The sequence below is a fragment of the Schistocerca americana genome, chromosome X (genome assembly GCF_021461395.2).
Source record: "Schistocerca americana isolate TAMUIC-IGC-003095 chromosome X, iqSchAmer2.1, whole genome shotgun sequence".
Lineage (NCBI taxonomy): Eukaryota > Metazoa > Arthropoda > Insecta > Orthoptera > Acrididae > Schistocerca > Schistocerca americana.
In genome coordinates, this window is record NC_060130.1 from 191,820,763 (window position 1) to 191,848,715 (window position 27,953).

A 27,953-nucleotide genomic window follows, 5' to 3' on the forward strand; every position below is an offset into this window, starting at 1 on the left:
ATATACTTGAGACATATAACTGTTCTGTTACTATTTCTGAAAATCTGATGAATGATGGGAGTTATATAGTTACTTTTCTGAAAACATGATGAGGTATATACTAAGTTTTTCAAACATTTTACCCCAGATGGCAGACTTATAATGAATTTGTTTTGTGCTTGATGTGCACCAAGTGTTACAACCCAATAGTGACTTACTAAAACATGTTATGATCTACATTTATTTGTACAGAAATTCTAGTTTTTAAGTTTTTAAAGTGTTTCACCACAACCATATTCCACACAATGACTTTTAAATATCTAAGTGGTGTTACATATTTTCTTTGCTGTTTTGTTATTTATGTAAGCAACTATGAGTATGGGAGTGATGCTTGAATGATACTATCAGGTACAAAGACTACTTTGCCATTGAATACTATACCCACACCGCATAAAAAAAACTGCATAACACTATCATTTTTGTAAATACCTTGAAGATACTGTCTGATAACTAGTAATATATGTATACTATTCTTTGTCTTTGAACTACTTGTAAACAGAAGGCACCATGCGATTTTATTTAGATGTCTATGACACAAAACAAGCAAATCCTTTTGTCATCGAAGTGCGTAAAAGATATCGGGCGAGTTATTGACATCTGTGGGCACTTGCTTCCCAAAATTTGATACATAATATCATCTGTGTACAGTATATAATTTTGTGTATTACCTTTGTGGACATTGTCCAATTCAATCCGGTTTTAAGTGAATATTCAACCAGAAATGGTATGTAAATTTCAGACAACACCATGATCTGGAGAGGACATTTTCATTTTTATGCTTTCAGTGTTAGTTATATGACATGTTCTATGGACATTTACCATAGTGTTAATAAATACGTTATTTCATTGATGTTGTATATTATCCTCACTCACGAGTTGAACCAAACTGATAGTGAACTGGGCTGTGTGTTTAAACACACTACATGGTACCCTCAACTGGACTTGGACTTAAATTGTCATAAAGAAGTTTTAGTTAAGTGCTAGATTTTACCATGTGGTATCCCGAATTGAAGCTGTGCCATGTTAGCACACCGGACTTATATTTGAACTACTATACACATAATCTAGTATCCTGGAACTGAGTAGTGCTTATGTAGCACACAGAACTTTAACAAATGCCTTGACGTTTTAGTAGTGTCTATGCTGCACACAGTATTTCATGAACTACTGACAATGTAAAATAGTACTGTAGCCATGGTAGTGCCAAAAAGGTACAGAGGACTTGTTTCTAAGATATGGTATCGCATTTTTCGGTAGCAAAATTGGTATAGTAATCTACAATAGTGCAAATGATATAGTATTTAACAGTTATGATGAAAGTAACAGAAAAGACTGTTTTCAAAATAGTATTAACTTTTCAAAAAATTTAGTAACTTTAGGAAGTCAATTGAATAAGAAAACAAATCATTTATCTTAGTATTTTCTGCATCCAAGTTAAAATTTACAGATTGCTGAGTGTTAGTTTTAGTCTTGTTGCCCCTAATGCGTTAATATTTGCTTTACAGTTTTTGTCTTAGTGCAAGTATTTTTCTTTAATATTGCTAATTAGTAGTTATACAAAATTCAAATTTATTTATTTACTTTTTTCAAGATGAGTTAGTATTTGCTTTTGCCTAAGGGTTTGCCAAGTATTCTTTTCACTCAAACTTCAAATCAGATAAGAAGTCATTTTTATGTTTCTCTGGTTTCTTTTTGAAATGCAGATTCTGAAAGCCTTGTTTATCTTGGAATTTTCTCAGGAAATATTTCACATATGTGGTTAGGGAACATTGGATTCTGAATTTTATACACTGAAAAATGTTGATGGAAATATCCTTGGAGCGGTGTCCACTCCTAAAAAATCAAGACCATCAACAGTATGAAGAAATCTTTGTTTATGTGACTATATATTTTCATAATTGTTCTATTGTGATGATGATGATGATGATGATGACAAATATTGCTGTCCACCTAACACTGGTGGCTCATGCAAAATTTTACCGATGTGCTACAATACTACAAATATAAACAGATTTTTTTTTTTACTGTATCGTCATGACAGGATTGACTTAATACTGTTGTGATATTAGCCTTACATAATGAACTAAGCTCATGTATGATATTTTTATCTACATCTACGTAGATACTTGGCAGTTGACCACATGATGCATGGCAGAGTGTAGCCTTTACCAGTGGTAGTCATTCCCTTTCCTGCTACACTCAAAATATAGCATGGGAGAAATGACTGTCCACCTTTGTGTGGGCCCTAATTTCTCATGTCTTATCTTCTTGGTACTTATATGGAATGTATATTTGGTGGCAGTAGAATCATTCTGTAGTTAGAGTCAAATACCATTTCTCTAAATTTTCTCAATAGTTTTCCTCAAAAACATCGTCTTCCGATTTGAGTCGCTGAAGTATCTCCATAATACTCGTGTGTTGTTCAAACCAACTGCTAACAAGTCTAGCAACACACCTCTGAACTGCTTCAATGTCTTCCTTTAATATGATCTGCTGCAGATCCAAAATACTCAATCAATATTCGAGAATAGATCACTAGTATCCTATATGACATCTGCTTTACAGGTAACCACAAAACTGGTTATCATCCACCTTCACAACCACAATCCTCACATGCACATTCCATTTCATATTGCTTTGCAACATTACATTCACATGTTTAAATGATTTGACTGTGCCAAGTGGCACACTACTAATGCTGTTACAGCACAATTTTCTTTCCCTACTCATCCACATTAACTTACATTTTTGTACATGAAGAGCTAGCTGCCATTCATGACAACTAGGAATCTTCAAATAAATTTGTAGTTGAAATATGGACAACAAGCAGCCCTATAATGGAATGACGATAATGAAAATTTGTGCTGGGCTGGGATTTGAACCCTGATTTTCTGCTTATTGCAAGATGTCATCTTACCATTAAGCTACCCAAGCATGCCTCATGGGCAGACTCGATCTTCTATATATTGTTAACCATGTGTCTATAACCTACACTAGTACATCCATTATGTCTATTCCCATACAGGGGAGACATTTTAATTGAAAGTCACTTGCCCAGTGTTGGTAGTTAAATAAGATATTGCAGTGCCTGTGTTGTTCAGAAGTACAATGTAGTGGTCTGTCTGACATGTATGTATGTCCACAGGACCACTGCATCACACCTCTTACAAAAACAAGCAGTGCAATATTGTATCTTAAGTAGAAATCTTGTCTAAGGCATCTTGTATCCCATTACAGTCACACAACAGTGAAAAGTTCCTGTACATCACATTATTATCAGTAAATAAACAGATTGCTGCCCACCCTATATGTTTATGATTTCCATTGTTTCTTTTTTGTTAATGCATTGATGTCCTAGATCTTTCACCCCTTCTACCCCATGCATTACTGTTCATGAATAACAAACATGGAAAGCAAATAACACACTGTACACATCACAAACACAAATCCAATGCTCTTCATACACTTTCATACTAAATCTCCTCATATACTCACTTTTTTACCACCACCTACAACCTTTTGACTTACAAGTGTAGTAATCTTAACTAAATTGAATATATTAATTTTACCAACATAAATTTAACTGTTTAAATGTATTTAAAATTTTATAATTGAAACTTTAACATTATGATGGGGGAAAAGAAGCACAGAGCAGCAAGAATCAAATGTGAGCTGACAAACTGCCAGCTGGTATGCTTGAACAGTGCATCATGGCACTTATATGTCAAGTATTGCTCACAAATCCCTCATACTTTACTCACAAATTATTAGAGAGAACTTTACATTTTTTATGGCCCATGCAGGTGACATATGATAGTAAGTTCAAAGGGGCATCCACCCATTTCTACTCACACAGTTTGATGCAGATTTGTTAGGATTTAAATTTGGAATAGGTGTACCTAACTCTAATTCTTCCTTTCTTCTCCAAAAATCTACTGGAAAAGGGCCTCTTTAGTAGAACATATAATGAATTTACCATATTGCTTTCACATCACCTTACAGACATCTTCAAAGAAAAATACTGACTTGTGAATGACATCATGCCCTTAGTGCCACCAGAGATAATGTCACACCAGAGCATGTGCAATCAAAACAGACAGTTTTATTGCTTTTTTGAGTTGAGCATAGTGTGGATGATCATTTCAGCACTTGACACTTGTTTCTGGTTATCATATGGAGAGCACTACAAAACATTTTTTCGTCCATTTTATTTGCATACCAGCACACATTTTATGAGAAATGGTATAATTTTAGTGCAATGTTTACAGTGAGCTGTAGCATGTTAAAACATGATCACCAGCCACACTGCCATCAGTAGTCAGCAACAAACTGGTGCAGGAAAATCACTAAAGAAATTCATGAAAACTATCAGTTTTGTCATATCTCCACTGCCATAACTTTTTACAGACTTCTTCGAGCATTTTGTATGGGATCACGTCCAAATGATTAGGCTATCACGAGTTCTGTGCTCATTGTGTTCCAAAACGACTTTCTGAGAATCACAGAACTCAGCTGATGACTGCTTCTCTTGACAGTCTTCTCTCAATGTGTAGAAATTAGGGATTAAGTTGGGTAAGAGGATTGTTGAGGGAGAATTATGGTGAATTAGTGGGGAGTTAGTCTTTGTATAACAGTGCAGATGGAGATGACACAGTGATTAAAATGTTGAGAATTGATGGAAGAAGTAATTAGTACCTCTGGTGTAGTGTTTTAGGCTGGCAGCAGTAGACTATAGGTGTTGATAGGCAAGAGTGAAGATTTCTTCAGTCGGTTCATAGCAACAAGCCATAATGAGATGTATTGAATGGTTGGACTTACGAGTTTCAGAAGAAAGTAGAAATTGGTGCGCAAGTGGTCTTAGGACTGAGAAATGAGAAATTCCACAGAGTACTTTTTAGAAGCAATTGGAGGCCATGCTACACTTCTTGACTGCAGTCGATGCAGCAAGTCTTGTCTATTGATTACATTACCACCACCAATTATCATCATCATCTGGAATCTGTTGTTTGTACAACAGCTACAAAATTGCAGTAAATATAAGGCATACCTGGTAGATTTCTACAGCTGTATCTGAAAGAACTTCTCTGTATTCAGTGAGATCAAAATTCTGTAGACACTGTTCATTCTGTAGTGATGTGTTTTCAGTTTGGAATGTTTTGTCTCCACTATACTGTTTCAGATTATGCAGAAGTCTCACAGTATTTGAAAGCCACAAAACCATTATATCAATATCATCATGGCCTTTCTTAGTAACTTTTTCGATGGTGTAGATAGTTGCTGTCAGGAGTAATCGTACTTTCTCATAATCATTTTGACGGTCGGCATGCCTAATGCACATGAACAAAATGTATGCAGGCAATCCTGGCAGTAATGTTACAGCAATATGTGGCTTTAATTCTGCAATTAAAAGAATGTAAAATTCATAAACAATGGAAGTACTTCAATAAAGAGAACACATGAGTGAACATAATGAAAAATTATTCAGGGATATATACTGACCAAACATCACATGCCTAACAACATGTCTAATCTCCTCTTTGTGAAACTCAAAAATTCCTTGGTAATGTCTTTCATTCTTTCTTATCCCTCTTCTGTTATTCCTTTGACCTTGCCTCTTCACTAGCACTTCCTCTATTGAGTTTTCAGCTGTTTCTGCATTGTTATCTAATTTGCTGGAAAACACTAGGGGAAAAAATGTAATATTGTTTCTGAAGCAGTTACACAATCATTATAACAGCACCTCTCAAAATATGGAATAATTTTAACATCCTGTTTATTGGTCTTCAAAATATACTTACACCCTGCATCCTTCAGCACTTCAGTTTGCAATTTTAAGCTGTTCTTGCATTGTGAAAGTTCCTCTTTAGCTAAATCTAGTTTTTCTTGAAGAACCTGGAATTTGTACACAACACATTTAGAAATAATTAATATATCCAAAATGTATTTTGCCATTTGCACTGATTGTGGTAAAAGTATAAGGAAACAAAACTGTATTTGCAGGCAATGGATTGGGAAAAAATAACAAAGAATAATAAATGTGGGATTAATTATAAAACTGCTGGGGAAATGATTGCACTACAAATTGCATCTATTTGCAAACCATTACAAGAAAAATTCCAGTGATGATGTTAGATGAAAAAGATCTTGCATTTCTCCTTGGACCGTACTGATTTTTTCAATAATGATGGATGTGCAGGATTTATGTACAGTTCCTTATTATCTAGTGAGAAGGTATCATGAAAGGTTATCCTCAGGAGTCACATTCTCTGGCCACAAAAAATCATAAGATATATTCATTGTATCTCTGTCAATTAAACCTCATACTTATTTCCTCACAAATCATTTGTAATTATTGGTCCATGTACATTGGGTGAAGTTTAACAAAACACAAGAAACTAAATACAGTTCATCAGCATTCTTAAAATAGGGACTTCATAGTTCAAGGATATATTAAACAGGTTGGGAAGCCACAGAAGATGATCACAGCATTTACAATCTTATAGTCATATCAGGAGGGTGAAATCTGTAACTCTGGGCGTACCAAGAGTATCCTGAGAGGAAGCATTCAGTAAGTAATGTAAAGGAGTACAATGCTTTAACATTTCTGGCTCAGTTCTTTACTGCATTATGAGCATGAAATCTGCAGCTAAATGACAGATGCAAAGTTGCCAGGATTTTTCTATGCTGAAACCAGTAGATTGTATACCATAATCAAAGAAATGAAGCAGATGATGCAATACTGGGAGAAACTAAACTGCTTTCAGAATAAGATTTTCACTCTGCAGCGGAGTGTGTGCCTGTCAGGAAGTTTCACTATACTGCTTGCATATAGTGGCAATGAACTGCTAACTCATTACAAAAACAGCAATAAATTGGATAATAATATTTTAAAATATAACAACTGGAATTTACGTAATTATTCATGGTATCAGCAAAGTTTTCTCAGATGAGCTGCAGCTTGGCACAGGGTAAATGACAGCCAGTTGAGTCTTTGATTAGTACCCAACACAGTCAACATGTCTGCAACACATATCATTGTAAATATAATGCTTTCAATCAAAATTTTCATAATCAATCTAATGTTCATGACAATTTTCGTAACACATGTGTATCTTCCAACATGCCTGTGTGAGAAGTGAAACCATTACAGATATGTTGACATTACAACATTTCATTTCTGCGTAAAGAATATTTCATATCAAGTTGCTGTTAACCTAATAAAAATGTACTGGTAATCTAATAACTTACATATTCACAAATGCCTTATTGCCACATTCTGCAAAGTAGATGTGAAAGTTAATTTAGCATCAGTTCCAGTCAACTCTACTCTTCACGAATGAATGCCACTGACACAGGAATGAAGGTGAGTGACCATTATGTGGAATCGTGATGAGGTTGGGTGAATGTGCATTGCTGTTGTTCAACTTTTAACATATTGTTTCTCAGCCACTCATGTGCACTAGTCCTGTCCATTATCTTAGTTGCCTCAGCCAGTTTCCAGCTGCAGAGCTCCATGATAAACCAAGTTACTTCTCATACTACAGGAAACAGACTCAGAAGGAGTATGGATTTCAGTTTGAACTTTTCAGTGCTCCAGGAAAGTGTGTTTTTAAGTGCAAGTACATTTCTTAGGTAAGCACAGCCCTTCCATCAGATTGGAGTGACATTAGTTAGCTGGAAAGTAGTGTTTGAGACAGTGAGATCAATGTGGGAATGTTTAGCTTCGATAGAAATTTTTAGAGTAATGTCTTTGTGTGATTCTTTCTCCATTTACATTGACTTTGAACTTCCTTTTTAGTTATTATTGACAACAGCTGCCAGTAGCCAGCTGGAAGTGATGTATTCAACTGACAGCATTTATCATTTTCCAGTCCAGAGCTCATATCTCTGAATCTGTCCTGAAAGTAGTTTGGTAAGTACAGGGCTTTCAATTATTGACTCTGGAGTAGTGAGAAGTTCAACCCTCTCCCACAGGTCAAGTCAAGGCTGGCAACCCTTATTTCAACTTACTGGGTAGTGTGGCAGTGACGAGAAGTTATCCAGTTCTACTAATAATGCTTCAGATTAAATCTACAGAGCAGTAAATCACATTATTTGTGTAGCACACTGGTCATTGCTAAGAGCAGTTCATTCCAACTGCTGCCATGGATGGAATTGCATGCAATGCCACAGAAGCTCTGACATATGGACAAAAGGAATGTTTCAAACCTAACATTGCATAGTAATGAATGCAGCCATAAGGGTGATTGTTGTTTTAGAAATATAGTGGGGTTTAATAGCTGTTATTAAAATAGAATAAAAAGTTATGAAAGTAGTGATAAAATTATAATATGGTTTATAGGAAATTAGGAGTAGCATAGTATACAAATACTAGTTTGACAAAGAGAGAATGAAATTTTTTACAGAAAAGAACAAACATGAAGAAATTAAGACCGAAGATCAGTTGTGTAACAACTGCAGGTATAAAATGATTCCAATAGAAAATAAACTGTTTTTTTTATTAACAAGAATATGAATTTTATTGGCTGGAAAGACAATTTTTCAGAGTTTTACTTAATTGAATAATAAAGGTAATTATCTCATGTTAGTGCGTAGGTGCTCACCCAGAGGATACCAGCTTTAATGGTCGTGATGGAAGAAAGTTTCATCACAGGAATCTGGACAAGGGGATGAGGCAGGGAAAAGGTGGAAGCAGAGAAGAGAGGTGGGGTAACATCCCTAAAGTGTGTCACTCAGTCACTATGAGAGGGCATTTTGTACTGTTGGTTATTCCTCAATCAAATGTGAATGTAAAGTTTTACAAACACCCTCCAAGGATTTGATTTGAAGAATGAAGTATGTGAAGTGAGAGTTTACTTTCATTCCATGCTAATCTGCAATGACAGAAAAAAACTGCACTGCAAAAGCACTCAGCACAGTCAACTACACAAGAAAAAAAAGAGAAAAAATAAAAAAAGAAAGAAGAAAAATGAAATGGACACTTCACTGCTGGGTCACAAGATGAAAGCAACAAACATTTTCCACTAGTACCTGACAGAGAAAACAGCATGGTATTTGTGCTTAGCCATGAAGTTCAGCATTAAGTAAGGGACTAACTGGAAACATCTAAAAAATTGCCATAATTATGAACTCTTAAAAAGACCACACAAAACTACAACTGTTATTGCTGATTTGGTCTCAGTCCTCTATGCATTCTACTATTGTTAAGTTTTGTTACTGAGAAGAAAGCATAGAATAATACATTGTTTCCCCATTACAGCAGTCTGTATTATCACCTCTTCATGCATGTGTGTTTCCTCCTAAGACATCCTGTACATGCTATAAGCTGTTTTAATGAAGTTTTTAAACATTAATATGATCTGAATTAATATTCACCAGCTTTTCTGAAGTCACTCTTATAATTTCATGTTGCATAAAAGCCTCAGTTTGAGTTTGTGGGCTTTTAGTTAAGCTTGGAGGCAAAAGCTTGTGCTGATTATCATTCTCCTCTCTGAGTTTCTCATTTTCTTGTTGGAGTTGTTCTCTTTCTGCTTGCCACTTATTTTTCTCTTGGTGCAATTCGTCTTCCAGCTGCCTACATGAATTTACAGTTGAAAGAGTTAATGATTCCCAGACTTAACTAACAAAAATAAGATATGGTACTGCATTTTTGCACATACCTGTTTATCTTCTTCTGTGCTTCAAATGCCAGTACTAGCTCCACAACCTCATTTATTAAGTGTACATGACTTCCATAGTTGATACTAGCAACATTTTTCAAACCTTCAGTTTGCTTTGCTAGAATACTGTGTAACTGAATGCATTCCTCTCTCCATCTGTCAACTTCAAGTTGCAGCTGAATGTACTGCTCTGAATGAGAACAAATTTATAAACTGTCATAAATAAATGAAATTAATACTAATTCAAGTATAACAAAATAACACCAGTCATGTAGAAAATCAGATGTTATGCTGTTGAACAGTCACCTGTGAATGTCAAGTTACCATCCCTAGAGTATTTGGAAACACAGACTTAAAATGCACATCAGGAACACATTCTCAAACATTATATCTATTATATTTGTTTTAGTGTTATAGCAATTTTATACCTTTAGCATGTAGTAATGATAGAATAATTATTTCTGTCTAGAACTGGCAGTATTTGTAAAAACCTGCACTTACAGAAGTCCTCAATTATTAGAAAGAGCATCTATGGAGGAAAAAAAACTGTTTTTCAGAATGAAAACCATGAACTTGGCCATTTGGGAACAACAGCAACAAGAAAGATCCTTACTATGATGAAGGAACAATTTGATCTTACTTAGCAATTCTTCTCGCCCTGGACCATCATCTAATGTTTGATTAGAACAGCAATCATCGAATGATAGCTGAAGTTTAGTCATATTTGCATGTAATCTTCGATTTTCCACTTCCAGTTGCTGCAACTGAAATTGACATATAAAAGGTGTCTCAAGAATGATGCCTCAGAGGTAACAGATACATAAAACAGAATTAAACTGACTCAACACTGCTCAGTTTATGTTCCTGGCTCAAAAAAGATTTTTATGTAATGATATCACTTATCATTTTTTATGTACAATTTGAGGTACCTTAATATGCAGTGGTCTTTGTAGTATTGCATACTTGAGATTACCTCAGAGTCTGTCACACATCTATAAGTATGAAGAACCTTGTCTCTTAACTGTGTCCACATTGGAGTCTATTTCTCAACAGAGTATTTGTTAAACAAACATGCTGTAAAAATGTCAATTTTCTCTGGTCCTCTTCCCTAACAGTTAGTTGAAAATGGAGCTATTTATACTTTTTAACACTACTGGTGAATGGGGTTGTTCATATTAATAGTTGGGTCTTTTGCAGCTCTGTTTATTTTATAATCAGTTTCATCGTAACAATAATAAACACCTACAGCCACTGCACATACCAAATGTTTAACAGTGTCGTGTGTAGCCGGCAACATCAAATGTTGCCTAAAGAAATAGTTGTTTTATGTTATGGACTAAAATCTACATCCAAGTTTTATTTCAGTTTCACCACCATGTCTAAATGCCATAATAAACATGTTTAAAATACTCTAATGCTAACTATGAATGAGCACTTTTTAAAAAACAAAAATTATGACATTGTAGCCTCGTTGCCTGGGAGGCCCCATCCAGGAAAGTTCAGCCCTGGGTTGCAAGTCTTATTTCAGGTGACGCAACGTTGGGTGGCTTGCATGTCAGTGGTGGTGGTGGTAGTGGTGGTGGTGGTGGTGGTGGTGGTGGTGACACAACACGGCCGGAAATCGAACCTGGGCCCACTGCATGGCAGGCAAACACATTGCCACTCAGCTAAGCAGGTTGACTACTAATAACAAATCAACATACATACACTGCAGACCACCATATAGAGCACAGCAGAGGGTACTTTGTGCCACTATTAATCACTTCCTCTCCTGTTTGACTTGCAAATGGAGCAATGAAGAAATGAATATCTAAAAGCCTCCATACAGGCCCTAATTTCTTACATCTTATCTTCATGATCCTTATGTGAAATGCATGTTGGTAGCAGTGGATTCATTATGTAGTCAGCCTCAAATGTTGGTTCTCTAAATTTCAGGAATAATGCGTTGCAGAAAGAGCATTATCTTTCCTCAAGGGATTCTCATTTAAGTTCATAAAGCATCTTCATAACACTTGTGTGCTGATGGTGCCATGTACCCCTCATTCACCTAAAGGGATCAGCAACCCCTCAGACACTGAACCATCATGGGCTTGCATGGGTACATGGTATTGCCTCACTGCACTGAACTGATCACATAAAGGATGACAGACAGCAGGACGAGCACCACCAGAGGTCCTCCACGTCAGGGACCTATTTCCTCAACTGGGTTGTGTGCAGAACTGGATTGGCATGAATTCCTCCATGTCCCATCTATACAGGACAGTGCAAGCCAATACGATTTGACGGTTCACCACACCAGGGTTCTGGGTCAATTCACACACAACCTCTAAGCAGCTAATCAGTCAGGGCCTGATCAGAAGCCACCACAGCAGCACTTATAACTTTCCAGTGATATCCTGAGACATACCTGTCAACCAGCTATGTTGAGCACTCAACCTCTGTCATTAGGGACTATCTGTGGCATGGTCTTCATGCCCCACAATGTTTATTCACTGAGTGCTCCAGGTGTGTGCCTGTTAGTGTCAGAGAAGTTATATTGTATTTTATTGAGAAGAGTTTTCCTTTGTTATTAAATCTCTCTATTGTGGTTGTAATAGACCCTTGTTCTTGTTTAGCTGTATCTTACTATTTCTTATCAAGCATCTACCCATGGGACAAATTGCAGATTGAATCTATTGGTAACAAATCCAGCTGCCCACTCTGAACTGCTTCATGTCTTCCTTTAATCCAACCTGATGGGGATGCCAAATACTTGAATGAATGAATAGCACTAGCATTCTATACACCATCTCCTTTATGGATGAGCTACACTTTGCCAAAATTCTTCAACTAAAATGAAGTCTACCATTCACCTTCCCTACTGCCATTCTGAGGTATTCATTCCACTTCATATCTACATCTACATCCAATCATTTCACTTATGTCGTACTGCACAACCACAGAAAAAAAACCTATACAAAGGGTAGAAACTGGCACATCCCCATTATGATTACAAAAGTGGCCTCCTGCTGCTGCTCATTTGATACAGAAGTCTTATGATAACACAGCTATAAAACATTCTCATAAAAATAGGAGTATGCCATGCTGAAACTTTTGCTTCCACTGATAGAAATACGTTGCACAGAAGCTCACTAAAAAGTGTATAATCAACTGTTTGAAATATTTATCAATAATAGTTGCAAAGAGGATCCAAGTTTGTACCATTTATCCATCTTATTTGCTAAGTGAATAACAATTTCTGATAATTAGACAAAGTTAATTAGCAACAGTTAGAAAAAGTACCCTTTTAAGAAAGTGTCATTTGCAGCCTGTCTAAGTTTTCTGATTTATCATGGTATAGTTCTCTAACTGGATTCTTTCATGTCATGGTATAGTCCTCTAAATATATGTTTACATTAAGAATATCCCTCCTAACAAATCTTTCTTACTACTATATTGAAAGTCATTACTGAATTGAATCTTTACAATAGGAAATGTTCCCATACATCACAGCTATTAACTACAGGCAGTGTAGATAACTGTTATGAGTTTGTAACAAGAGGACTGAGTGGAGAGCAAAAAGTTTCACTTCTTAATCAATACTGGTTCTGTGATACTGATATAGGATAATTGCAGATTTGAAACTGACATTTGTTTTATGTGGGTGACATGAGCTGCGTACAATTTAATAAAGTATTGAGGAAGATTAGCTCAACATCCTTCTGGTAATGACAAATCAACCATGTCCTCCTCAACAGTAATATCTCATCATTCACCATAACTGATTTAGGAAAAATAAAAAACATGCGTTTGAAACCTGGGAAAAATAGGCAACCTTATCTCCACAAAAAATTAAGACCTGCCATGCAAGTGCATGAGGTCGGGCTTGCTGATCACAGCTTACTGTAATTGTGATAGTGCTGTAGGTTAACATCAACAGTGATCTGATAAACAATTAACCATTATGATAAAATTCCCTTGACCTCACAATAACATCAAATGGTGTAAAATCATCAAGCCCTTGGGCCAAGTACTCCTCTGCCATTGTCAAGTGGTGACTATCTTTTGGTTGCTGCCATCATACTTATACAGCAGTGCTTCCTTCTTTGATGTCACTGGTGTTTGCTCCACTGCCATATAGTGTAATACTTTCATTGCACACCCACAGCACCCACTTCAATTTTCTGATGGTAGGGTCCCAAGGCTTGCTTAACTATAGGCCATCAACTTCATTGAGAGTGTTGTTACAAATTTTTATCTCTATTGCTTTTTTAATTATGATATCCTAGAAACAACACATCTGTGTAATAACTGATGCTTTTTGAATGAAATGTGATGTCTGTTTTTCAGAGCATGCTCTGCTACCCTTGATCACTCAGGGTAACAAAAGTGAAAGTATCTTGTGTTCTACTCAGCACTGTTCATTAGTATGCACAGTCTGTCCAGCATAAAAATATCAACACCCACACAGTATTTTATGTACTACTGGCATTCAAACACCTATACCATCTTTCAAAGGACTGATGAGTTGTGAAACTTTTGTTGGAGCCCTGATGACCGAATCTATTTCATGCCTCTTTAGGAAATGGCTGATAAAAGCAATCAGACTTCGCAGGAGGCATGTCCAGCATGATGTTCTCCATAAACAAGTTGGGTATAACTAGAGCTAATGGACTTTCCAATGTGAGGCCGTCCATCTGATTTTGTATGATGGAGAATATAGAATGTTTTAATCAGACAAATGCTTTTCACTGGATGTGGCTCCTGCAAAGCCTAGTTGCTTTTATCATTACATTGACAATACATTCATCATCTGGTCTCATGAATGTAAAAAGCTTGGGGAATTCTTGGACCACATCAACAATATCCATGACACCATCAAATTCACAATGGAGGTAGAGACTGGTAGTGCCTTGCACTTCCTTGATGTCCTCATCTGCCATAAAGCAATTTGTGTGTCAGCCACAGTGTTTACTGGAAACCCACCCACACATACTGCAGACTGCAGATACCTGCACATTAACAGCTATCACTATCTGTCACAAAAATATTCTGTTCTGAGGATCTTAGTGCATTGTATGGAAGGTGTCTCAGATGCTGAAAACCTGCTGAAGGAACTGAGCCACATACAGAAAGTATTCAAGGAAAACAGATACACTTGTTACCAGATTTCACAAACCACCTTCCTGAAAACACAGGAGCAGAAGAACCCTGAATAAAACTCAATGAAGCTTATGTTTTTTTCCGTTCTGTGGTTCATTAATCAGAAATATTAGCCACTTCTTAAAGGGGTATGAAACAGATTCAGTCTACAGGCCTCCATCAAAAATTTGACAACTCACGAGACCTGTAAAAGTGATGTAGGCCTCAGAATGCCAGGAGTATATAAAATACTGTGTGAGCATTGACAGTTTTCTGTCAGACAGAACACGAGAGATGCTTTCCCCTGTCATGTCATAAGAAATCAGTGATAGTAGAGCATGCTCTAGAATATTCACATTATACTGCATTCAAAGAGACATCATTTATTACAAGGACTAGTTGCTTCTGGGATAGCATAATTAAAGAAGTGATAGATAAAAGTTTGTAAAAACACCCTCAGCAAAGGTGGTAGCCTACCGTTGAGCAAGGATTGTAACACAGCCATCAGAAAGCTGAAGCAGGTGCAGCATGGGCGCAATGCAAACATTACCCTACATGGTGCTGGAGTGAGCACCAGTGACGTCATGTAAGGCAGTGCAGCAGTAAAGGATGTTAGCGGCAACCAAAAGACAGTCACTACTTGACAGTTGACAAGGAGTACTTGACTGAAAGCTTGTGAGTTTTAAACCACTTGCTGCAGCTGGAAGTTCAAGAGAGTTTTAGTGGTACATATCACTGCAAAACCATGCATTAATATAAATCCTCCATAAAATTTTAAATGACTCCACATCATACTTAATCAACATGGAATGAGGTTCAGAAATGTTATATTTATGTATGGCCAACTTCACTGATTTGTACATCACTAAAACTAACCGACTTACAGCTAAGATCTTCCCAATTTCATATTCAAAAAAGATAAAAGGAGCACTAACAACTAGCCTCATGTTAGCACTTTGCCGTCCTCACATCTCGTACAAATTTATACACTTGGCGCCGGCAGCACTAATTCAGATTACTTGGCTTGTCACTGGCCACTTGTCACCTTTCCATAGATGACAAGCTTCTAAAACATTGACTTTTGTGAGCTTTAATTTTCCAGAAATCCTCTATTTTGCCATGTCATTCCACAAACTCAAATTTTCTTTTCAAGTAACTTCTTTGCAAGTTCTACACTGTTATAATAATCAGCCATGCAGAAGTGGTGCCACTTTCCCTCAGAAGGTGTCAATAGTTCCATCACTGTTTTCGGAATATATCTCGAATGAAGAAATGTATCCTGTACTCAAATCACACAGCATCCGAATGAGTATGCCGTATTTCATAATTTTTGATGGATTATAAACTTTAAAATTTAACTGTCCACCCAATGGTGTCATTCCTTCATCAGTTGAGATGTTCTGACTTGGATTAAACATTTCTTCAAACTTTTTGGAAAAATAATCTATTACGAATTGCACTTTGACTAGCCGGTCGGCATTATCCAGTTTACTGTTGCTGTTGGAAAAATGTAAAAACGATAATATTTGTCTGAATCGGTTGCAGGACATCGTTTTGCAAAATATCAGTGTGTCTATCAATGGATTTGTTGACCAATAATCATCAATCCTTGTTGTATTTATAATTCTCATAAGTATAGCAGCCCAAACCAATTTCTATGCTTGGGTCCCATAACGTTGACAAATTTGGCATTTTTTAAATCCAGTTTCCTTCTCTTGCAATTTTGACTATAGTACTTGTTGGATTCGTTGCTCATATATTCAAATAGATCGTTCCCAACATCTAATTCTACGATATCCTCGATGCTCTGTGTATTTTTGGGAAATATGTTTGGACCCGAGGATCCTTAAAATTTATTATTGGTCTTTGGTAAATCAAAGTCTGACCCCTGTGCACTGTCTTCTCCATCTGATTCAGCCGAATCAGTTGGAAACCGTAGCCTTCACTGAATTCTTCTTGGACGTATTTTACTATCTTCCTACGATTCTGCTTCACTTTAATTTATTTGATATTCTGTGTCTTCTTCCTAATCAGCCAAGTCATTCAAAATGTCAGACAAGACGTCTGCACCTTCATTGTAAATAATCCTATTTTCTCTTTCATCCGCCATGATGAAAGGGTGCAAGTACTTATAAAAACAAAAAACTTATTGATGTGTGTAACTTATTGTTACCTAAACAAAACACCAACAGAATGCAAAAGATACTGAAGTGCTGGCGCTGGCCACTGCATCATCCTATGCTCATGACACCACTGTGGTGTCACCGACCACTGAGCGATACTATGCAGACGACACCACTGTGGCGTCGCCGGCCATTGACCACTATTTTGTGCACGACACCACTGTTGTATCACCAGACAACGTAGTGTTAATATTTCTGAATTATGAGAAGGAATTTGTTCTGTCCTGTGATGCAAATAGCTAGCCAGGAGGCTGTACTATAAGCAAAGATGTGAATGGGAAAGAGCACCTTGCAGCCTACGCATCAAAACAGTTAAATGAAGCTGCAAAATTACTTGAGTGTGGAAAAGGAAATGTTGAGTTTGATGTGTGGTATCATGTACTTCAGGCGCTATATTTATGCCAGGAAATTGAAAGTCTTAAATGATCACACAGTGTCAAAATGGCTATTAAGCTTGAAGGAGGCTCCAAGCAGGTGGACTTGGTGGGAAATGAAATTAAACAAATTTGACTGGAGGAGATTTATAAGCCAGGCAGAAAGCACATAAAATGCAGATGGATTAAGCAGAAAGTTTGGTGTCATATGGACACTTGGCTGTAACCATACAGAATGATAGAAGCTGCTAACTGCTGATGCTGACTTCAAGCTATTCAAAACATAGCCACAATCTGCCATGCACAATGGAATGCTAGGTAGAGAACTGAAGCTTGAGCCATGCATCATGATGTCTGCTGCATTATGGGAAGAAGTATTGAAAGAAGTTCACACCCACATTCTAACTGGGCACAGAGGTCAAAGAACAATAGATTGTAAGGTTGCTCAACAATATTGGTGAAGAGTGTGAATACAGGATGTTGACAAGTATGTGAGAAATTGTGTGCTAGGTGCATAGTGTGCTTCATCAGCAAGTACCACTGGTAAAGGGACACCCTCCTCTAACATTACCTTTATTCAACAGAAGTTATCGATAGCAAAAAAAAACTTCCTACCTTATAAACAGGTTAATATTATCTCATCGGTTTAGCTAAAAGAATTTCACATGATTTTGTGAATGATGTATTATACTTCACTCTAAAATGTATAAAAAGACATTATTTTATTACAATTGATATGTATTACCTGTATATTTACAGTTAAAATTAATTTTCTTTTGGAAATATTTGAAATCATGAAATAAAATCACGAAATATCTGGCTCACTTAAAATTCCTATTATTAATTGCACAATCTGATAATATTTATTAAATTTATTTCTGGTCTCATTTATAAAATAATTATATAGCTTTGTGAAAATTTTTCTTTTGTCAAGAAAGTTTGTAAACCCTGTTTTGTAAACTCTTTGGACTGTTGTTAGTACCACAGAATGAAGTAATAGTGGGCACAACTCTGATGGAATTGGACATGTTTTTAATTTTGGCAATAAAAATGAAATTTTTGGTTTTATGGAAGTGTAAATTGTAAAGCCAGTGTGATATAGAGAAATGTGATACAATAAGAAAAGTACAAAAACAGAAATTACACAACAGACTCACTTAACAGTTATCATGTCATCTGAAAACCTACAAAGTCAAAAAATTGAAGCCTCAAGAATCAACCCCTAGATGTGACAAACTGGAGCCAATGATGAGAAAAGAAGGTAAGTAAAAAAGTTTATTTGTCAATCTTACTCCTCTCAAAGCTTATGAAACAAGTCAATTATTTAGAAGAGTGAAAATCAACTGTTGATGTGAGGGAGGGTAATTTTACAATTGGTGGCGTGATCAATTGACTGATAATGAAGTTTTGTCTGTTAGAGAAGGGACAGTGATTTGTGCCATTTGCAGTTTATATTGAATTTCCCATCACTCAGAGAAAGAAGACCGAGAGCTGCACAGCCAAGTTATAACAACAGTGATGAGATATTTCCCATAATGATGGACCGGATCAATTGAAAGAGGACTTTACAACTACAATGAGGGACATCAAAAAGGAAAGCTAAGTACAAAGTATTTGTGAAATTAATTTGTTTGTGTACTTGTGTGATTGTTAACAAAATGAATAGAGATGAGGGCAGGTGTGACGTGGAAGTGAAAGTTGTGGGACCCAGTCAGGACATGTATGAGCCGAGTGGAAATGTAGTCAGCAAAGAAACAATAAAAACTGATATTTTGCAGTTAATTTGGGCAAAGCTAGAGGAAATGAAGACCGATAATAACAGTAAATTTAGTGCATTAATGAGCAGTCAACTGAAATAAGCACGGACAATGATAGAAAATTTTCTTCACTACAAGGACAATTAAATGACCTAAAAGCTGAAAACAATAGTAAAATGGATAAGGTACAATACCAAACAGACCAACTTAGTAATCACGTTTCAGAGCTAAAAAGTAGGTTGTCCGAGGGATTAAGAAGTGTGAACAAAAAAGTTGATGTCTTAGAAAATATATTTATTGTTTTGGAAAATGAGTTAGTTGCCGAGTCTGCAAGACAGATGAAGAATGTTAATGACATCAGAGTTGAACAGAAGGTCATAGCAGAAAAAATGGAACAGAACTTTAGTAGTTTAAATCAAAGAGTTTTAAATGCTGAATACAGTATGCAAACTAATGTAAATGTTTTAGATCAAAAAATTTCAGCAGTTCAGAAAAACTGTATTTACAAAAATCTGCATTCAAACAATAGTGTTGCATGGTGCAACATTCCAATCAAAATTTTTTCTGTAAGACAATTCACATCCAGTAGATCTTCTGCACCACTGTAAAGAGAGTTGTGTGTCAGGCACTTGTGACAGTCACAAAATTAAATTTGTTAAAAGATGTCTTGAAGGCGAAGCTCTGTCTTGGGTAAATCTAAATTTAAGTCAGTGGGAAACATCTCAAAGTTTCAAAAAAAGTTTTTTAAATAAATTATAGTTATAAGCTGAACGGGGGAGAATTAAAAGTGAACTTTTGAATAGTCCTAATTATAGGAATTGGGCAATACCCTGAAAGAGTTTTGTAAGAATCAACTTCAGAAATTTATGCACCTTGATAAACCATTTGATGAAATGGCAATGACTGATGCACTCGAAAGGAGATTACCAAAAAGGTTGCAGTGGGATTTAGTGCACAGGCCTGATGATTGCCTTGAACAATTTTTACAATATGTTGACAGGCTGGATAGGGCAGTAGAAAGAAGCATGTACCATAATAATCGAAATGAGAGAGATTACAACGGTAATAACTACAGAAACAGAGATAATGGTAGCTTCTATCAGGATCAAAATGTTAATAGAGACAGAAATTTTTAACATCAGCAGGATAGGAATAATGGGGATAACCTAGGGCAATGTAATAGAAGAAACAACTGTAAATGTAACTACTCGGGAAACACCAATCCGCCTCAATGAAGGTCCATAGTTTTGGGGCATGGAAACACAAAAAGCATGGGACCTTCAATTTACACTTTTATTTTCTCACTTATGTTTTGATAAAAAGTTTTGAGATACTATATTTAATTATAGTGTTGTCAGTACCAATTACAAACCAGAATGTGACACTAATGGGAGTTTTGATGCAGTATGTACTAAGGATTTCTTCTTTTGGTCAGAAAACAGTGTTATTGATGTATACCAGTCAGGTGATGACTCCACTGGATCTGAACTAGATAGTATTTTTTATATAGATGCGAATGAGAGCTGTGAAATGACTGAAGTTGGTATGTCTGAGACTGGTAGCTTATTCAGAATGAATGTATGATCATCAATCATAATCAACAATCATACTCATCAATCACACTCATCAATCACACTCATCAATCATACTCATCAATCATACTCATCAATCATAATCATCAATCATAATCATCATCAGGGATTATGATTATGATGATTATCGTGTAGTAGTGGAGTTTAAGAATAATGAAGTTTCAGAGTTATTTGTGAATAAAGGTAAGGTGATGTATGTGTTGATGTAAGTGAGAGTCTTGGAATACCAGTCCAGTCAAAACAGTTTTTCATTAATATCACACAGAGTAATGAGTTATCTGTAAGCCAAGAGAAAAAGGTCAAAACCTTTTTAAGTTTGTTTTGGACGAGACTGATGGTAACATAGAAAAATGCGCATTCTGGAATAAGTTAGCTGTAGTTAGTCAAAATTTATATCCAAATTGGTGGAATGAAGTCAAAGAAGATCTGAGCAGGAAGTGTAATTTTGACAGTAATATATTTTTTGTGTTCCTTCTGTAATAAGTGAGGTCAGTTGCACTATGGAATCCATTCCTTGTCTTTAATCTATACCTGACAAAATGAGTAACCAAAGTGATTCTATGATATCAGTAAAGTTGATTAAACCCTGTAAAAACAGTGTGGATGTAGCATTTGACAAAATTGAAAGTGATATTTTATATGAAGTGTCTATTATCAGAGATGATGATTCAGATTTTGGATGTCCATACATTAACATTAAGATTGATCAGTGGGAAGGGAACTGTTTGTTTGAGACAGGTACCAATTTGTGGTATATCTGAACAGTTTAGAGACAAGATCCAGCATAATAAGAATTTTGTGGAAATGTCCATTGCACATGTAAAGATAGGAGGAACTAGTGGTAAGTAAAGCAAGTATGTAAAATGTTAAAGTACTCAGAATGAGATTTTCACTCTGCAGCGGAGTGTGCGCTGATATGAAACTTCCTGGCAGATTAAAACTGTGTGCCCGACCGAGACTCGAACTCGGGACCTTTGCCTTTCACGGGCAAGTGCTCTATTATGTCTTGTTAAAGTACTGTTAACTTTTAGTATAGAGGACAAGACCTATGACCATGGTTGCTTAATTATCTAGAAGAAAATACACACTACGTTTGCAGATTCATAGGACTACATAATTGTGGTGTGTTTATCAAGAATGTAGTATGTAAGATAATGTCATTCCTAGAGTTTTGTCTTATCTATAGGCTGTTCAAATTTATGATGCACTATATAATGATGTTTTGTAATAGATTTGTGCTTTAGAATATGATATATATATGCTATGAGACTACATGAGTAGATCCTTTTGCAATTTTGAAATGGGATAATATACATAATTTGTACTGTAAAAAATATGAATAGTATGTTAGTATATCTGTGTGTATCACCTTGTTGGTTTATTCTTTCCATTGCAGTTAACTCCGTTTATCAAAGTTTCATATGTGAACCATTTTTAAATCTCATCTCACATAAGTAACTGCTTTTGGAAACTTAATAGGGAGAGCATACTCCGTGTGGTGTAAAGAAGGTATTGAACAGCATAATTAGTACATAAAACAATGTTTCAGGATTTGGTTGAATGCTAGACTGAAAGTTTGAGAACTCTAAGGAGGAAACTGAAAGCTGTGGGTAGATTCACTCCCACACTGCTGTATGGCTGTACCTGGCTGGACCAGTCAACTTACAAGAAATCGTAGGTGCTGGGTAATGTACTCAAGCACCTGCCAACTACATCAGTGTTGTGACGGAGATTTGTAAATTGTTAACCAAGACTACCAAAGACAGTGTTATTTCACACAAATGTAAGTTTTTTTTTAAGTAGGGGGATTAAATTCCCAATACATTATGTAACTTTGAATCAGTATGTATATATATTTTTTATCAGTTGTAAAGGAGTCTTCTAGACCTTTATGTATGTAGGTTAGTTTGTATGTCTTCCACACTATTTGCTAGCATAGTCAATATAACAAGATGTATACATGTCTACTTCCATACACTGAGTTTTGTCCTCAAGCTACTTTATTATGTCATCATTTAAAGCTATTTATGACTCTCCCTCCTTTCATGAATCAACATATCCTCAAATACTCTGGTTTATGTAGCTGATTGATTTTGTACTATATTCCTACTCATAATTGAGTATATTCCTCTGGTCTGTACCCATCGCCGTAATTTTAGAGTCGGCTCACTCATCGTACACTTAGGCTCTGAATTTTTTCTCGTCTCTTTTTAAGGCTTTGAAGGTGTGATTTTATGGATGTGTACTTACAATTTGTAATTATAGTCTCTGTACTTATTTCCATAGTGTAGTGTTGTAATGTTTTGACTTTGTATTATTTGTCTTTTAACAGTATGCTCCACAGATCTGAAAAGCTGAATGCCATGCCCTGACATATGTATAGATTATGACTTGTATAGCAGATATTTTTCTGTTTTCTGTAATATGTTATGTACCAGATACTTCTATACATCAGTATTCAACCTTTTGGCATCATTTTGTACACCGAGTGTCAAACTTTATAGTCTGTCACAAAATACTGTAAACAAACAGTTTCAAAATTTTGTGAAGGGGATACTGTAAAGGGACACCATCCTCTAACATTACCTTTATTCGACAGAAGTTATAGATACCAAAAATATTTTCTACCTTTTGAACAGGTTAATATTGTCTCAGCTATTTAACTGAAAGAATTTCATATGCTTTTGTATATGATGTATTATATTTCAGACTAAAATGCACAAGGAGAAATTATTTTATTACTTTATCACAATCTATATGTATTGACACTCTATGTACAGTTACAATTACTTTTCTTTTAGAAATATTTTAAATTACAAAATATCTGGCATACTTAAAATTCCTATTGTTAATTGCACAATCTGACAATATTTATTTCTGGTGTCATCTACAAAATGATATAGCTTGGTGAAGATCCCTCTTTTGTCAAGAAAGTTTGTAAACTCTTTTTGTTTTGTAAAATCTCTTGAATATTTTTAGTACTGCAGAATGAAGTAGTAGTGGTTATGGATCCGATGGAATTTATTGAGATTTTAATTTTGGCAATAACAATGCAATTCTAGGCTTTATGGAAGTGGAAATTGTAAAGACAGTGTGATATCAAAAAAGCACAAAAATAGAAATTACACAGCAGACTTACTTAATAGTTAGCATGTAATTTGAAACCTACAGAGTCAAAAAAATTTAAGCTTCAAGAATCAACCCATAGATGTGACAAACTAGAGCCAACAATAAGGAAAGAAGATATGTAAAAAAGTTTATTCGTAAATCTTACTTCTCTCAAAGCTTATGAGACCGGTCAATTATTTACAAGAGTGAAAATCAACTGGTGATGCAAGGGAGGGTAAGATTACACAATTCAATGATTACCAGGATCACCCAGGCCATTTTAGATGGTTGGAATGAACAGTTTTGGGTCCATTGAGCCAAAAATGATGGGAAACCACTCCTTTTTGACTATCATAGACCACTTTTTGTGTTACCTTGCAAAGATTACAAATCAGCTAGCAATTACAGTAGCACAAGCAATTGTGAATAACTGGTTACTGAAGTTTGGCATCCCCAACATGATAATCACTGAACAGGGCACCATCATTATGTCAGAGATAATGAAACAGCCATTACATCCATCACACATCTGGAAACAAAGAACCAGTCCTTGCACCTGCAGTCTAAAGAGAGGACTGAACACATTCACCAAACCATAGATAGGGTGCTGAGCTATTACTTCAACAGTCACCATAATGACTAGGATGTTTACTTACCCTGTGTAATGGCTGTGTATAATTGAAAGGCGCACATTAGTGTTGGGTTGTAACCATATAAGGTGACACATGGAAGAAAGATGCCATAACCTTTTGAGGTATTAAACCTAAGATAGGGAAAAAATGGGAAACATATGGAATTATCGCAAAGCATTAAAAGATATAAGAAAGCAAATGCAAAAGGCAAGCAATAAGGCATTCGATTGGCAAGAGAAAATGGGACAGTATAAAGTTAAACTGCCAGAGTACAGAGCCAAGTGAAGGGTAATGTTAACTGGCCCCTATAACCAAAGAGTAAACTGAAGAAATTTATTACGCAATATTATGGGTCATATCAAGCTGTGGAAATGACATCACTAGTAAACATTCCACTGCAGTTTCTGACACACAAACCATTGCTCAGGTGGAGCACAGTTAATCTTTTAAAGGTGCTTCAGATACTACTACAATTGCCAGCACCACTACTTGGAAAGAAGATAGATGGCAAGAGTAAAGGGGAGTAAAGAATCAAACACGCATGCAGGCTGCACACAAGATACCATATGCTCTCAGGTCACGCACATAAGTGGTTTGTATGTATATTTTATGAATATTTTTTGTATGATTTATTGTATGGGAGATATGGAGTACATGATAAACTTCATGGTAGATTCTGTTGTGTTTGTATAGTTCTCTTATTTTTCTGTTAGTGTTTTCACTTTGATCTGTTTTCTAGTAATAGGCTTGGTATGAAGTGCAATACAGGAGTGGAACACATGTATATCAGCAAAACAGAATGAGTTATATCATGTCTGGTGTATAACAATGGACCATGGGCAGTGTTCTTATGAGGGGGACGTAGGGTGATGCAGATTCCATTTCCCCAGGTGGTGTTGCCACCAAAAATGGGCATGAGTGCAGTCTTTGCAAGGAATTTTGGTTACTTGCAATATTATTTTACTTGTGCATGAATTTTTCTTGGGATAGGGTGTTCATTTCTTGTGGTTTCATGTCAAGAAGAGTATGCTTGGATTATGGGAACCATTCCAAACTGTAGTATTTTTTGTGCACTTTTTATTGTTATTTGTACTGTTTATGTAGTGAGTTATGGGTTGTGTATTCAGTTTGAGGGTGTATCCAAAATTATGTTTGTTTGTTCTAAATAGTGGAAAGCTCTGGAGAAATACACACAACTAAGGACACACGAGGTGATGCTGATCTCCAAACAAAGGGGATGCTATGTGTTAATGTTAGTGGATGAGATTTGTCAATGGCAGAGAGGATGGGTTACAATATGCCTAACTCAGATGCTCCAGACTGTCACAAAGGTGTGTGAGAGTTATTTTTAGGTTGGTCAGTTGGTTGGTTGGTTGGTTGGTTGGTTGGTTGGGGTTGAAGGGACTAAACAGCAAGGTCATCAGTCCCTTGTTTCAAATGTGGTCCATTCAGACAGTCTGACATCTCAGAAAAGTCAGAACGGTGAAAGGAAAAGGCTAAAAAATGAAAAAAGTGCAGTCGTGCCGTCAATGGTAAAAACAAAATGAGGGAATTCAGCAAGAGAGCAACTCCAAGGCTATGCCAGAAGCAGGAAATATCCCACCTCTGAATGCTTTTAAATAGCAGGTGGTCTTGCCTCTACTGCATCAACCACTAGAATGTAGATGTGTGTACTGGAAAAGGAGACTAACTAATTCTAAAAAGTAATAAAAACAGAGTAAAAGGGAAAGAAAAGAGGATCTTGGCCCTGCCCCAACACCAGAGTGAGGTTAAAAACCTTAAAACTGAGAATAAAATCCACTTTCACGGAGGAAACTGAGAACCAGTTCGACCATCTGGGACCTATCAGCCAACATTAAAGGTAAAGTTTGGGGAAGTCTGTACTTAGTACGCAGAGCCAAAAGAAGGCGGCATTCCACCAAAATGCTGAGACCAAGGGATGGCAGGAAAAACACTGGTCAATAGCCAGAAGGCCACTCATTAAGTCCGTACATAACAAAACATGGTTGCGTTGGGACTGTTTAATAAAGGTAAGGGCCTGGGAAACTGCCATCAATTCTGCAGTAAACACCCCACATGTAAGTGGGAGTAGATGATTTTTCATGTCAACAGAGAATGTGAAGGCATATCCCACATGATCAGCAGATTTAGAGCCATCAGTGTAAAAAACAACAGCATCCTGAAACTCCCATAAAAAACAACAGAACACCATCGGGGGAATGGAGTCTTTCGGACCTCGAAGCAGGAGGTGGGTGATGTCCACGGTCTGGAAACAAGATAGAATAGGAAGGATGAGTGAGAGAGGAATGGACAGTGATTGCATAAGAAACCAAAAGCTGGGACCGCCGAACGGAAAGGGGGAGGGGGGGGGGGGGATCCCAACTTCCACCAGGAGTTTATCAACAGGGCTAATATGGATGGCACCAGTGGCCAAACTGATACCACAATGGTGGACCGGATCCAGGAGGTACAGTGGGGAAGGAGCAGCCGAACCATAAACTTGACAACCATAGTCAAAGTGAGACAGCACTAAAGCCTGATAAAGGCGGAGAAGGATGAAGCAGTCCGCACCCCAAGAGCTGTGGTCAAGGAAGCGAAGGACATTGAGTTCACGGAAACATCCTACCTTCAGGAGTCTGATATGGGGCAGCCAAGTGAGCTTGCTGTCGAAAAGAAGACCCAGGAAATGAAACTGTGTGACCACAGGCAATTGTTGTGCATCATGATAGAGCTCCAGATTAGGGTAGATTGTAGTACGGCGACAGAAGTGGACCACCCATGGTTTTAAAGGAGAGAATTGAAACCCGTGTGAGGGGGTCCATGCAGAGGCACGCCGTATAGCTCCCTGGAGCTGCCGCTCTGCAGAGGCCATCGAAGAGGAACTAACCCAAATGCAGAAATCATCCACATACAGAGCAGGGGGTGACCAAAGAACTGACAGAGGCCACAAGGCCATCAATAGCAATGAGGAAAAGTTCTACACTCAATACGGAACCCTGTGGGATGCCATTCTCCTGGGTCTGTGGAGAACAAAAAACGGTACCAACCCAAACCCTGAATGACTGATGGAACAGAAACTGGCAGATAAAAATCGAGAGTGGGCCTGGAAGACCCCACTGATGACGTGTAAGTAAAATGTGATCGCGCAAAGCAGTGTCATAGGCCTTGCGAAAGTTGAAAAATACTGCAACCAAATGGGGTGCTGGGAAAAAGCCTGTGAAACTGTGGATTCCAAGTGAAGTAAATGATTAATCAGAGACCGCCCCTCTTGGAAACCACACTGGTAAGGGGACAATATACCCCGAGATTCGAGGATCCAAGTGAGCCGACGGGCTACCATCCATTCAAGTAACTTGCAAACAACATTTGTCAGGCTAATTGGCCAGTAGCTTTCGACAAAGGGGGGTTCTTACCAGTCTTAAGGACAGGAACCATGATGCTATACCTCCACTGAGAAGGGAAGTCACCCTGGAGCCAAATACAGTTAA

The 27,953-nt window shown here is 36.8% G+C and overlaps 1 protein-coding gene across 1 annotated transcript in view; it reads right to left on the minus strand.

Moving 5' to 3' along the window:
- LOC124555899 (unconventional myosin-Va-like) overlaps positions 1-27,953 on the minus strand; it is a 145,651-nt gene that overhangs the window by 61,442 nt on the left and 56,256 nt on the right. Inside the window, exons 3-7 of the mRNA XM_047129958.1 lie at positions 9,699-9,888; positions 9,415-9,613; positions 5,838-5,931; positions 5,539-5,721; positions 5,087-5,436 (exon numbers count right to left, since the gene is read on the minus strand). Coding sequence (XP_046985914.1) covers positions 5,087-5,436; positions 5,539-5,721; positions 5,838-5,931; positions 9,415-9,613; positions 9,699-9,888 — 1,016 coding nt within the window. The remainder of the gene's footprint in view (positions 1-5,086; positions 5,437-5,538; positions 5,722-5,837; positions 5,932-9,414; positions 9,614-9,698; positions 9,889-27,953) is intronic.